At 38.4% G+C, this 15,209-nt stretch overlaps 1 protein-coding gene across 1 annotated transcript; it reads right to left on the bottom strand.

The window, feature by feature from the left end:
- Positions 1–1,418: 1,418 nt before the first annotated feature.
- Smp_005640 (poly(A) polymerase cid (pap) (caffein-induced death protein), putative) lies at positions 1,419–13,184 on the bottom strand (the record flags this gene model as incomplete). Its single annotated transcript, XM_018799376.1, has 6 exons — positions 1,419–1,561; positions 3,982–4,246; positions 6,721–6,896; positions 8,520–8,663; positions 11,133–11,288; positions 12,836–13,184. The coding sequence occupies 6 exons, from the start codon at positions 13,182–13,184 to the stop codon at positions 1,419–1,421; spliced, it is 1,233 nt and encodes a 410-aa protein (XP_018646614.1).
- Positions 13,185–15,209: the final 2,025 nt, after the last annotated feature.

The following is a 15,209-nucleotide window of genomic DNA, read 5'->3' on the forward strand; positions in this document are numbered from 1 at the left end:
GTTTGCAATGGCGTCCACTTTTTGTGTTTTACCAAATTCTAATCTTCTGAATTCTTTATGTGTCTTTCTTTTTTCTCTTTCCAAATTTATTTCACTGGATTATACTCCTTCAATAACATCTTCAAACCCTAACCTTTCTGATTACTGCTTATAATCTTACTACTTCTACCACTATGGGATTTGCATCGACAAATGCATCTCTGTGCTAATGTGGTATGGCAACTCGAACTGATGTACGTACGTACGAAGTTCTACGTTGTAACTGACTGACTGACTGCTCTCACATGGCCACGCGTATATTGCCTCTAACAGCGAAGTCCTACTCATTGCCTTCTCGCACCACGGGTGTTGTTTACGAAATTGAGAGGACGAAAAGCGAATATCCGGCAAGAGCTGTAATCGGGTTAGTGGACACGGAAAGTTCACCTAGGGGAGTTGGAAAACCCTCATTCCAAACAAATGGTGCACATGGGCTTCAGTATCCTGAGAGAACAAATAGCGTATGAATCAATCGTTGGTTACCGGCTACCATGGGACTGCATCTCTTTACGTTGCTCCACTACCTTGTGGATCAGATCTTTAGGTCAAAGGCTCCGGGTGTGGTCCCCTAAGAAAACCACCTCTTTCGGTTTGGGCACCCAGACAGTATCACAGCCCTAACACAAATCAAATAAGATTTGTGTGGCGCATATGTATTTAGTGCCCCTTTGTACCAATATTTATGTGTTTAAATAAATAAATAAATAAATAAATAATGCTACACAGCTATCTGTACCAAAGTAGGTTGAAGCGGAGGGGTTGGAACCTGTGACATACAATTCGACAGATAAACCACTACACACCAGATTCACTTCTTCAAAAAGAAAGATCATAAATGATTTGTTTTTATTATTATTATTTTAAATATCAACAGTGGATTATTCAATAGAGAAAAATAATCGATTATTAGAAATTTGAATTCGCGCCACAACAAAAAAAAATACGGAAATGAATAAGTTAAAACAAACAAGTTAACTTATTAGTTCAATGATCAAATTGAATAGAATAAAGAGAGATATGTACAATCTTTTCTATATAAACTAAAGAAATACAAATGAAAGAATCTTCTATATATGACAATGAAAGAATTCAATGAATACCATCCAACTTGGATTGATACCCCCCCCCAAAAAAAAGAAAAAAATTGAAGAGTTTATCTATACATAACAAAGTAGGTAGAAACAAGAGCTCTATAAGAATTAGTTCCTGATCAACGACAGTCTGTAGACTAATAGAAAGATATAATACAAAGTTTAGTATATTACATACTAATTTACTTACTTACTGCTGTTAACCCTCGTGGAGGAGCACAGACACCGCCCATCAGCATTCTTCATCGATTTTTTTGGTATTTTTTTCTTTATAATAAACAATCAAAATCAATTGTTTCCTAGTTCCATAATTGATTCTAAAGGATATTGATTAGATAGAATTTCATTTGTTTTAATAAATGCTTGTTTAATATATGATACAATATTATCAGAGTGTATTGAACGTGCAGCATTTGTTTGAGAGAATGGTTCTAAATTGATTCATTATTGTTGTTATGGTGAAAGAAAAAGAAGAGGGTAGTAACACAATTTAGAAATTTACTGACTAAAGAATATGAATTACATTTGAAATATGTAAAAGTTGAGATATACTACCAGGGTGCCCAAACTGGAACAGGTGGTTTCCTTAGAGAGCCATTCTCTGAACCTTTGACCCAGAGATCTAATCCATTAAACAGTGGATCAACATTAGGGAATGAGGTCTCGTGGTAGCTGGTGACCATGAATGAGTTCATACACCACTTTTTCCCCTTACAGATACTGGAGCCCATGCGCAATGTTTGTTTGGAATCAGGGTTTCCAACCTCCCTTCTAGATGGATGCTGCGTGACCACTAATCCTGTTTAAGCTCAAGACAGACATTCTTTTTTCGTCCACTCAATTTTGTAAGCAACACCCGCTAAGATAAGGCTGTGAGTAGGACTTTCTTGACAGTGGCCATAGGAGAGCATTTCAAGAGCAGATCTGACTTTCCCCACCCTTTGAAGTACCAGGGCATTTGATGGAATATTTTACATCAATAGATCTATAGGCGTAACAACAATTATTCAAGTCAAAATGACACTATCAGTTGGATGATATGGTAACGTTGGTTACTACCTTTAAAAAAAAAAGAAAATATTTAGTTTCTTTCATAACCATCAGTATTGACAAGTAACGCTTCGAATGAAGTTTTGAGGTAACTACTCATCTATCAAATACATATTTATGTGGTCCAGTTTGAATCCTCCTGTTTACATGTAAAGGCTGATAACAATAACCGATAATCTCAAATTAAATTACATGGAGAATATTTCGGATGTATGACTTCATATAGTTGAAAATCAAGTGGTTTAATGGTCACTGTGTTATTGATAAAATAAATAATCAATCTCTCGAATAAGTCCCTTAATAAACAACCTGATCAAAGGGACCAAATCTGGTCTTTTCAAAACTACAACAATTCCAATGACCACCCTTAACTTACATCAAGTTCGTTCAGATATGAAATTCTCTTTAATCAAATTAAGAAACTATCAATTAAACTCCAAAAGAGAGAATTCAAAGTGAACTAAAAATGCTTGAATAATATTGTGACAAAAGCAAGTACATAGTGTTGTATTATCTAATCCGCTTTATGTTCATAGTGTAGTATGTGCAACTGATGTCAACAGTTATGATTAGTATGTATCATCAATTGAAATTGAAATATTTGTAGGCGGAAGGTTAAGAAGATCAAAAAAAGAGAATGAGAACAAAGAATGATTGGTGTGGACTTGAAAGAACAATGAGTTCTGAGACGATTGATTGACATTTTGCAAACGTCAGTCAGTCACAATATAGAACTTCGTACGTACGTACATCAGTTCGAGTTATCATACCACATTAATACAGAGATGCATTTGTCGATGCAAATCCCATAGTGGTAGAAGTAGTAAGATTATAAGCAGTAATCAGAAAGGTTAGGGTTTGAAGATGTTATTGAAGGAGTATAATCCAGTGAAATAAATTTGGAAAGAGAAAAAAGAAAGACACATAAAGAATTCAGAAGATTAGAATTTGGTAAAACACAAAAAGTGGACGCCATTGCAAACGATTTTCAGCCACGTCATTCAAGGTCTCTAACCATTGATTGCTATCATCTCGCGAATCCCAACCAGGTAGTCTGCACCTACCAATATGGCTCAAACCACTTGCCAGTGACTTCGTGGATTTGTGCCATGTTATGGTCTGGCCACCCCTAGCTTTCTTCCAACCTGCTCCTACACTATAAAGCATTGCACGTCGGGGCAGTCGGTGGATGGGCATACGTAACACATGTCCCAGTTATCTTAACTGATAAAGTTTCACTACTTCATTAATCGATTTGCCATCCTTACCTAGTACCCGTTTCCTAACGATTGCATTACTTACTCGGTGGTCCCAGGATGTACGAGCAATGCTTCGAAGACACCTATGATCGAATACTAGTAGCTGTGATACTGCCCGGGTGCACAGACCGAAGCAGGCGGTTTCCTTAGGGGGCCACACCCGGAGTCCTTGACCTAAAGGTCTGATCCATAAGGCATTGGATGATCGTGGGGAGATACAGTCCCATGGTAGCCGGTGACCAACGATTGATTCATACGCCATTTGTTCCTTCAGGATACTGGAGCTCATGTGCACCATTAGTTTGGAATCACGGTTTTCCAACTTCCCTAGGTGGACTCAACGTGTCCACCGACCCGGATAAAGCGCTGGACATTCACTTTTCTTCCTCTCAATTTCGTAAGCAACATTCCCGCCACGAAAAGGCAGTGAGGACTTCCATGGCGGATGCTGTATAAACGTGGCGGGACCTCCCCACTCTCGACCACACCAGACCATTTACATCAAAATCAATATTATATACAATATAGAGGTACCCACTTACCTTCAATAAAAATTTTACAATTTCTATTCATGATATAATTTTGTTCATAAATTGGCAATTGTTTCATAGTTATATTTTTCATGAATGGTCTATTATGACGTATTGTAATAGCCCATTTATTAAAATTAAATTCATTTGTATAATAATGAATGAATCCATTAAATAATTCACCTAAATTATTAAAATTAGTTGATTTTAATTCATTCCATGGTAATTGACCATTCATATCTAATTCATATGGTGGTATAGTATAATTAAATACTTCCTATAAAGAGAAATAGAATAGAAAGGATTACAGAAGAGATGAAATATGAATGATTAGAACGATATAGAATCAATACAAATTAACTAGACTATATCTTATAAGGTGTAAAGGGTTGACTTCTATTGGTGTCACCATCTTAAAACACCGACTTTGATTGCAATGTCATTAAGAGTCAGCTTAGGGTCTTGATCTAATCGACTGAGCAACAGTGTTCTAATGTCACTGAACTTTTACGATTAGAGGCTGCAAATAAGGATGAGGGCTTTGAACTGATCTTCAATTAGTGACTTCAACCGAAAGCGTTCGCATTTGCGGTTGACAATGCTCACATGCACCAGAAAATTGGTGTCTTCGTTCATAGTCAGCTTTAAACGTCCGGTAGCGTGTGTTGAACAGCGAGGAGTTATCTCTGAACTGTTGACTCAATGACTGGACAGTGTCCGAGAATGAGTGGTCACGTGGGTTTACAGGCAGAATCAGGTTACAATATTTATCAAGTTCACTAGGGCCCAGCTTTCGAAGCAGCAAACGGACTTTCTAAGCATCATCTTGATTGGCAAAATCAAATCTGAATAAATCTTCATAACGCCGAAATCACATATCAAACGTGACATTGGATTCAGGATCGTAATGAAACTCAGAAATGCTGCTCGCAATACCATCAACTGAAGGTGCAGTAGTGGTAGGATTAAAAGTGCTTGGTTGGGTATTAGTCGTAATTTTTGTTTCTGTTAACATCTGGATAAGTTTCATCTGCTGCTCGAGCAGTAATTCCAATTTTAAAGGATCCATATGTGCACTAGCCTCGTCGCCAATTGTTATATCTTGTGACCGAGTGGATGCCTAGTTAATGTATGACGTGATAAGACCGAAAATCAGAGAGCAGCGAATTATCGATTGGAACAGTGACACACGAAAACCGTAAGAGCAGTCTAGAGTGCTTATCGATCCTGCTTCTGCCTAGCCCAATCAGTTAAGTCCACAACACCAATAACAGCCTCTGTGGTATGAATCATTGTATTTCAAACATACTGAGTTTATATTCCAAACAGACTGACCACATCGTAACAATAAAATAGAAAACAACATTTGTACAAGATTCAGCTAAATGTAGCTGTGAATAGGGGGAACAGTAATCAATAAACCGGGGATAACTCAAGAATGGTAAATCGCATAATAATAGTCTATAGGTCAAAATAAAGCTTATAATAAGGGTTTTGTGGAGATTTTGGTAATTTTTTCAAGTTGAATTCATGAGTCGATTGAAGCTAGACCACCATCGAAAACCTGGAAGCACTGGACGGCCGTTTCGTCCTATTATGAGACTCCTCAGCAGTGCGCATCCACGATCCCGCACTCGCGAGATTAGAACCCACGACCTACCAGTCTCGAGCCGGAGCCCTTAACCGATAGACAACTGAGCCGGCATCCAACGGTGTTAATGATCATAATCATATGCTCACTAGTGACTGACTTCAAGATACATGTCCTGGAGTTCTAGTGGGAAGCAGTGACCAGTGGAGTTCATCCAGATCTGTTGGGAGATATCAACTCACTGATGACATTGGTGAATGGTTGCTCAATTTTGTGGATTGGTTGAAGTTAGACATTAACACCATTGGATGCCAGCTCAGTGGTCTATCGGTTAAGTGCTCTGGGGCGAGACTGGTAGGTCTTGGGTTCAAATCTCGTGGGGCAGGATCGTGGATGTGCACTGCTGAGTTGTCCCACAATAGGACGAAATGGCCGTCCAGTGCTTCCAGGTTTTCCATGGTGGTCTAGCTTCAATTAACTCATGATTTCAACTATGAAAAATACTGAAATCTCCACAAAACCCCTTCTGATTATAGGGAATAAAATTATTACAATGAAAGAGAATTCATTAACAATAAAGTTTCTACTGACTGGATACATGGAAATATTGACCTTAAAATGTCACATTGAAAGAACATGTTCATACTTGTCATTACCCTAACCGAAATTCATAATGAATTGATATAAAAGATATTGACCTAAATACTGTCATTTTACCTTGTCACCATTATTCATATCACATAGGTAGCTTACTCACGCCTGTTACATCAGTAAGACGACATAAAGTGAACAAGACAAGTAAAAAAGAAGTTGAGATGAAGATGGTTCAAAAAGAAAAACAGAATGAAAAGAATACTGAAACTGACAATACAATGAATGATTGGAGTTACGTCATATGGCGACCGATTTTGAAGGGATATCACCCTATTACTCTTTAACCACTGATAGTAGCTATCATATGGTCTCCATAACCATGTAGTTTGGAACCATTAATGTTTTTTATTCCAAACGGTCAATAAAATCATAAACCAAAACCCTGTTTTGGCACGGTTGCCCTCTAGTTTTTTTCTAACTGACGTCTACAGTGATAATACGATCAGAAGTATTTTTTAGTTCAATGATACAAGATCGAAAATATACACACACATATACACACATACTGGGAATTTTTCTTGCAAATTAGGTAGGACTGGTGGAATGCAAGCAGTTTGAAGATAATGAATAAGCATTAAAAGTAAACAATAAGTGGATAGACGACCACGTTGAGCATCATGGATATCCATACATTGAGCCCAATGTTTAATGAAAATTCCCAATGGTCTAACACGCCAATCAACTAAATTTTTTCAAAGATAATAGAAACAAAGAAAATAGATTAGGCGAATTATTATTATTGGTAAGCAAAGATGGATATTGGCTAGCAATGGAATCCAGGACGCGCATTTCGTCCTACATGGGACTCGTCAGCTGGACGTACCTGCATCTCAGACTTGTTGCTGTTCAGTCTGGCACTCGAACCCAGTACCTTTCGCTCCAAACGCCATCGCGTTATTCACTGGGCCACTGAGTCCTGATAGCCACTTGCTTGTGCAATGGGGTGAAGCCATTATCCATTTTTGCTTACCACGCTTGTGAATTTAAGCTGTATCGAGGCAATACGCACAGTATGCACATATGCCAATTAGAGATTGACCAGTTGCAGTCCTAAAAACATCGATGGGAAGATCCAAACAAACAATACTAAGTAAATTTTGTTATTAGTATTATTATTGTCGCAGATTTTAACAGAAGTGAAAATGGAAATTCAATGATCCACAATAAAATCACAACACGAAGCACTCATCATTACCAATTATGTTTTAGCGTGACTTTTCATTTTGAAGCCAATTACATCGGACGATGATGGTATCGACGGGCTAACCAGTTCTGCGGCCCCTGTATCTGACTCCAGTTAAATAGTTTGCTGATTATTATCGAAGTACACATGCTGCCAATCTTCGTATGTAATTATAGACTTAATTCGACTTAGAGAACAAAGGAATAAAAATAAGCCAAATACGAGAATTATGTTTGAGTACGTATATTTTGTACACTCGTTGACCCAAACAGACGATCAAAGAAACGAAGTGAAGGAAGCAAAAAGGATAGAGCGAAGCAAAGCGAGACAAAGTGACGCTCAGTGGAGAAGGTGAGTGAGACAACCCAATTTAATTAAACACCACGTCAGATCACGGACTAACCCTATTTAGATAACTACTGAAATCCAGGAACCATTGAGCAGCTGTTTCGTCCTGGTATTGGACTAGTACTCAGCAGAGTGCATCCACAACTTAATATTCAAGATTCAAAACCGGAACATTCGGTCTCGCGCATGAACGTTTAATCATTAGACCACTGGGCCGGGATCTAATGATATATATATATTCAAACCAAGGTATAGTGCAACCATCACCCATTGCCTACGGTGTCTACTGTCTCGCACTTAACAGTTTTGAACTGTAGTGGTCACGGATTCTTTCAGCGAATGTTGCTTACAAAATTGGGAGGACGCAAAGAGAATTTCTGGCTGGAGCTTAAACAGGATTGGTGGGTACAGAGCATCCATGTAGAAGGGATTTGGAGAACCCTAATTCCAAACAAATAGTGCACATGGACTCCAGGGTCCGTAAGGGGATAAATGGTGTATGAATCCATTCGTGATCACCAGCTACCACAAGACCGCATTCCGTAATGTTGATGCACTGTTTAGTGGATCAAATCTCTGGGTCTAAGGTTCAGAGAATGGCTCTCTAAGAAAACCACCTGCTTCAGTTTGGGCACCCGGCTAGTATATCCCAGCTCATATGTAAATTCAATGATTTGTGTGGCACATATAGATTTCAGTGCCCCTATGTATCAATGTTTATGTGTTTAATTAAATAAAGAAAAAAAGAAACATCAGCATTGAATTTCCACTTACCTTTTGCATACATAGCTAATAAATGTGTATTATATAATCCAATTACATTATTTACATTTAAATCACAATCAATCCCAGCATATTTATCACGAAATTTTATAATTGGAACTTTAGCACGAATTAAAGTGAAATTATGAAGGAAACCTAATGAAAAATAAAATGATAATAACACAAAATAAAAAATACTGTAGAGAAAATGTGACAAGAAACCAAACGTACATGAGGAACTCAGAAGATTAGAATTTGGCAGAACACAGAGAGTGGATGCACCTTCGCCATGTCATTCAAGGTCTCTAACCATTGATTGCTATCATCTCGCGAATCCCAACCAGGTAGTCTACACCTACCAACATGGCTCAGTCCACTTGTCAATGACTTCATGGATTTGTGCCACGTTTTGGTCTGGCTGCCCTTAGCTTTCTTCCAACTTAATCCGACACCATAGAACATCGCACGTCGAGGCAGTCGGTGGTTGGGTGTACGTAACACGTGTCCCAGTTATCTCAACTGATGAAGTTTCACTACTTCATCAATCTATTTGCCATCCCCACCTAGTACCCGTTTCCTAACAACTGCATTACTTACTCGGTGGTCCTAGGATAAACGAGCAATGTTTCGAAGACACCTATGATCGAATACTAGTAGCCTACGAATATCCTCTACTCTTATCGGCCATGTTTCACTGCCATAAAGTAGGACGGAACGAACTGTTGCACAGTAAACCCATCCTTTGGTTGCTAGACAGATATCTCACCTACGTCATAAATGACGCAAGTTGGAGAAAGCTAGACGAGCCTTCTGTATCCATGCTGAGATCTCATCACACACCAGAACACAAGGGCTGACGAGACTCCCAAGATAAGTGAAGCGGTCAATACGCTCAAATAAAGTATTTACTGTACGGTTCTCAGATTTAACTAAGATATTCTGTAATTTTGTGTTCGAATATATTCGATTGTCCACACTTATGTTCTCGTCCATTACAATAGGACCAATAACCCACTTTACCAATGAACAATGAAAGAGACTTAAATGTCTAATAGTCTATGAGTTATTTCTAACTTAATGTCCAATCGAGAGATCGAACTAACAGACAAATAAAAATTTATATTGTATATCCGTCCCATTACATGACTCATAGTATAATATAGTGTAAATTCCTGATCACAGGGTAATATGAATACGGAATTGCATTTTTGACTATAATTACACTTCAAATAAAAAAAGAAACCAAATAATAGGTTCGTCAGTTAATTCATAATAACATGAGAAAGATAAAATATACAATAATAAATTATGCGCCAAACGAAAGATTACAATTAGAATATTACAGTATCATAAACTAATTGTCCTTTAAACAAATAATTTGAGCTCTGTGGGTCAAACACTTGACTGAGTCTCTCTTATAGTGTAATGGGATGAAGGTAGAAAAGTGTGTATATTGGCTTTGTGTAGTGTTACGAGTTACGAGAAACACTTTTTCTTATGGACCCATCAGTAAATCTCTTCAACAGTACGTCTAGAAAGGAGATGGTATCGTACTTTTCTTCTTCGATTGTAAAGGTGATTGCCTGGTGGGCTCCATTAAGTGTTTTTAGTAGGCTCTGAGCTTCACTACTGTTTCTGTGACTACAAATGTATCATCTATGTAGCGAAAATAAAATTCTAGTTTGCCTATCACTCCTTTTAGAGGAGCCCCCGGAATGCCCTGGTACGGCCGAGAGTGGGGAGAGTCCGCTCTCCCTCTCCTAATCCTCTCACACGGCCACGCGTATATAGCCTCTGCCAGAGAAGTCCTACTCACTGCCTTCTCGCATCACGGGTGTTGTTTACGAAATTGAAAGGACGGAAAGCGAATGTCTGGGGCTTTAATCGGGTTGGTGGACACGGAAAGTTCACCTAGGGGAGTTGGAAAACACTCATTCCAAACCAATGGTGCACATGGGCTGACTTCAGTATCCTGAGAGAACAAATGGCGTATGAATCAATTGTTGGTCACCGGCTACCATGGGACTGCATCTCCTCACGACGCTCCACTGACTTGTGGACTAGGCCTTCAGGTCAAAGGCTCCGAGTGTGGCCCCCTAAGAAAACCACCTGCTTCGGTCTGGGCACCCGGACAGTATCACAGCCCTCACACAAATCAAATGAGATTTGTGTGGCGCATATTTATCTGGTGCTTCCTTATATCAATATTTATGTGTTTAAATAAATAAATCTAGTGCTTCCCTTTTAGAGGACCGTTTTGCAATTTTGCCAGAAAGAAATCAGCTAGGACTGGACTTTATGGTGATTCCATAGCGACACCGTCGCATTGTTTGTACATTTCTTTATTAAACCAAAGATATACATTCATGATAGATCTGAGTATTAATTACCTTAATGAGGAAGCTGGAATGCCAATTCCCACTTCTCGATTTTGTAACTCACTATATATGAAATCAACTGTTTTTATAAGAGGTACGTTTGTAAATAAAGAGGATATATTAAGTGGCATCATGAAAATCTTGTTCACCTTCAAATTTTTAATTCTATCAACAAGTTCAAAACTATCTTTCACACTATGTTGTAGTGGCTTTTAGCAGTAGTAATGGTAATATAACTAAGACTTACGGCACTTTCTTAAAGATTGTAAAAGTCGACTCAATATAAATGTAGCTTCATTTTTCTGATGTAAATCGCGTGATGTTACAAGTAAACACATATCCATATCACTTTGATTTGAACCGAAACCATTTATTGAAGAGCCAACAATATACAAACCAGCATCTATTTTTTTTAAGAAAAAAAAAGCACAAGGGAGAAAGAAAGTGTACTGAATGATAATGGAATAATTTTTCACTTTAATTCTGTCATGGAAAACAATTGAGGAAACGACACAAATCCCTCAGTCAGTCAGTCAGCTACAACGTAGGACCAGGCACATTTATGCATCGGTCCAAGTTGCCATACCTGGTTAGCACAACAAGATCAACACCAGATTCATAGTAGTTAATTTAGTGGTGGTAGTATATAAAAGATAGGTTGTGTATAAGGATGTAGTATAGAAAGGAAGAACGTTATGAAGCAATTTTAATCTCAATGTTTAAGGGAAGATAAAGAGTGTATACACCTACGCCATTGTGATCGATTCTGAGCCATGTCACCTAGAGTCTCCAACCATTGGTTACGGTAGTCACACGGACCCCAACCAGGTAGTCTGCATCTATCAACATGGCTCAGACTAGAAGTCAGTGGCTTCAAGCACTGATGCCACGTTTTGGTTTGGCCGCCCCTAACTCTCTTCCAACTATCCCCAATACTAGTCAGCATAGCATGGGTTAACTTTGCTGGTAAATGAACATATTGTCGGAGGTAGTCAGCAGGAAGTTGTGGATCAACATTTCATTACATTGGAAAGTCACATATGGTTCATTTACCAGGTGCAGATTCGTTTAGTTAGCGTTGTTATATTCTGTATAAGAAGGCCTAATGATAATACCGTTTTCCAAGCCAGAGATTGTGTGGTTTCAGCCCATGAATTAGTGGCCGAAATTTGGATCCTTTAGTCCCTGGTCAACTGTTCTACACACCGGTAAAGAGAATCCGCAGACGATATTTCTCCTGGGATCCCAAACTGCGCGTTAGGTATATTTCAAATAAGTTTAATAATTAAAGCGTTAGTTTCGTCAGTAACTGATAACTTTTTATTCCAGAGACCAGCACAAAGATATCTCTAACAGTGATAATATTAAAATTTCCCGCTTATTATGTGAGTTATTTACCAAGCACATATATGTGGAATCGGTGAAGAGGTTAGCGACACTGACAATCTCCCCGTACGGAACATGATGGGATGAAGTTTGAACACTTAGACTAATGGTTGAAAGTCAAGTGAGTGAATTAATTACGGAGTCGGTGCCTGATTGTATATAAAAAGAGCTGTAGCAAAACTAGCTGTAAATTACTCACAACAATTTCACAACTAAACGCATATTTACCATAAGGGAATTTTAGAAAATTATGTGTATAATTACTTCTTACGTACATATCAATATATACCCCCGTTCACAAAGTGATTAATTTTTTAGAAAAGTACCTATTTGTTAGATAAATAAGGTGATTAAGTGTTTAGGCTTTTCAAAGTTCAGCCACTAAGTCTCCGTTTTGAACCCCACCTTACCTACTTCGATATTATTGTTAGTTTTCACAATTATAATGTGGCTCATACCTGAGCACCCGGTGAATGAGTTAATTCAAGTCTAAATTCTTGTGAACTAAGTTACATATAATGATTATAGATAAGAAAGGTACTCTTTCAAAATGGTTTTACTTACTTTCAAACACTCCTGATATAACCATATGCAAAGCATTAAGCAGACAAATTTTCTTTTTATATTTTAGAGGACTTTGTTTTGTTCTACCATATAATTCCCAAATCTTTACTGACAAGTTTTCCATATACAATGAAGAGGACAGTGTGGAACTAGTAGGAATAAATGATGAACTAGTTGTAAACGGTATTGCATTTGGTTGAAATGATGCAGAAGACAAAGGAGTTCCATCAGGTATATGTTTCCTATCATTGATTATTTTCGATTCATTACTACAAACTGCTAAATTTGATATGGATGAGTTCACTGATTTATTAGTTTGAGTTTTACGGATTTTATTTTTCTTGAACATTACTAAACTGATCTGTAACAAACAACAGAAGGGTGAATATAAAATTGTAGGAACTTATGTTCAGATATAGACAAGATCACTCTAAATTATCATCGTACATTCATGCTATCACCACCAAACTACCTTTGAGTACAATATTAAGAGAAGTACGCAGTAGCTAATATCTCACCATACATTGTGGGTTGGCATGTGATAAGATCTTCAAACGGAACCCAAAAGCTCATGAAGCTTTCACTATCCTTAGGAACAACACCAGAACACACATTAAAGACAAATATAAGATGTTGCCTTGCGGAAAGATAATGAACACTTCATGACTAAACTATCTAACTCAGAGAATAAAATGCTTCCGTTACCCTTATCGTGGGCTACAAATAGTCTCCATCATCTCAGAAGTTTAGTTAGACTTTCGTTAATTTACATCACTTGTGGCATGGGCGAGATATTTGTCTGTCAAAAATGGTTGGACATTGATGTGTGGGTGAGGATCGCTTATTTACCAAGTCAGACTTGTAGATAGTCTGATAGACGTTAGATGAGCTACATGTTCTCCTATCCTTATTATTGTTGAGTTGTGCCGGATTGACATTGAGTTTTGATGTGGAAATATATTTACATTTTAGTCAGGCTAATCACTGGTATCTGATTATAGGTGTCTTCAGAGTATATACCCCCAAACAACCAATATATTGGTTAACCACTTTTTGATACCTTCGTCTTTACAAAAACAGGACATCAGGTCCATTCACCGGGTGTGAAGTAACTATAGAAACACCTGGAATTAAACCACTTACTAGGGTAGATACAGAGTCGTCAATCAGTAAGGAAATAGGGTAGGACTACGATTTATGTATGACCTTCGGGCAACGCTAAAATAACCTTGAGACGTCCGTCTACTTAACAGGGTTAGGTGGGGGTTATTTATTAGTGTGAGGAATAAGGTATCGGATTTACAGTTGAATGATAGGGTTAGGAATTAGATATGACATTTTCAACACGAACTAACCAGCGATGACGCTAAAATGGTATTTAGGTAGATTGAGGTATTCAGTTTCAGTTTCATTTTGGAAAGGACAGGAGGCTTGATGGCCTGTGTTAGTCCTGGCAATGATGGTCTCTCAGCTGATCCAACTTTCTTTTGGAAGACAAGAAAAATGAGGGCATATCAGGTGCAAATTTGTCATTAAGCAATCTGAAAACTGTAATCAAGTCGCCTCTGATTCTTCTATATGACAGCGGGAATAGGTTTAGCTTCGTCAGTCTAGTACCATACGGGAGCTTCGCTATTCCTGGAATCAGCCTAGTTGCTGTTCTCTGAACCCTTTCCAAGAGTTCACTGTCTTTTTTAGGCAGGGGCCAACTGCTTGTATGCAGTACTCAAGTTTAGGGCGTACGAACACCGTATACAAAGTCAGAAACGTTTTAGCGTCGAGATGCCTAAAAGCCCTGCGTATGGACCATAAAGTCCTAAAACCTTTGGCGGCTATTGCACGGCAGTGTGCAGTAGTCTTTAAGTCTTGACTAATGATGACGCCTAAGTCATTGTGTGCCTGGACAATAGGTAACTCAGTGTTATTTATCGTGTATGTACTGTACCCTGGTGGCCAATATGCATCACAATACACTTGGAAGTGTTTATCGGCAATTGCCAGGTTTAGGACCATTCAGATAATCTCTCCAGGTCGTTTTGAAGTTCCAAGCTATCGCCCTTGCTTTGTATCGCTCTCCATATCTTGACATCGTCAGCTTAGAGTAAGACCGATGACGATAGTAGACGAGGGAGGTCATTTACGTACAGGAGGAATAACACTGGCCCCAAAACTGTACCCTGGGGGACTCCACTAAGCACAGTTTCCCAGCTAGACAACTTGGAGTTCACCCTTACTCTTTGTTGACGCCCAACTAGGAAGTCTTATATCCACATCAATAGATTGCCTCCAATCCCGACATTCCTTAGCTTATATAACAGCCGGTTATGCGGAACTTTGTCGAAGGCTTTGCTGAAATCGATGTAGGCTACGTCTG

The sequence above is a fragment of the Schistosoma mansoni genome, assembly GCF_000237925.1.
Source record: "Schistosoma mansoni, WGS project CABG00000000 data, supercontig 0148, strain Puerto Rico, whole genome shotgun sequence".
Taxonomy (NCBI): domain Eukaryota; kingdom Metazoa; phylum Platyhelminthes; class Trematoda; order Strigeidida; family Schistosomatidae; genus Schistosoma; species Schistosoma mansoni.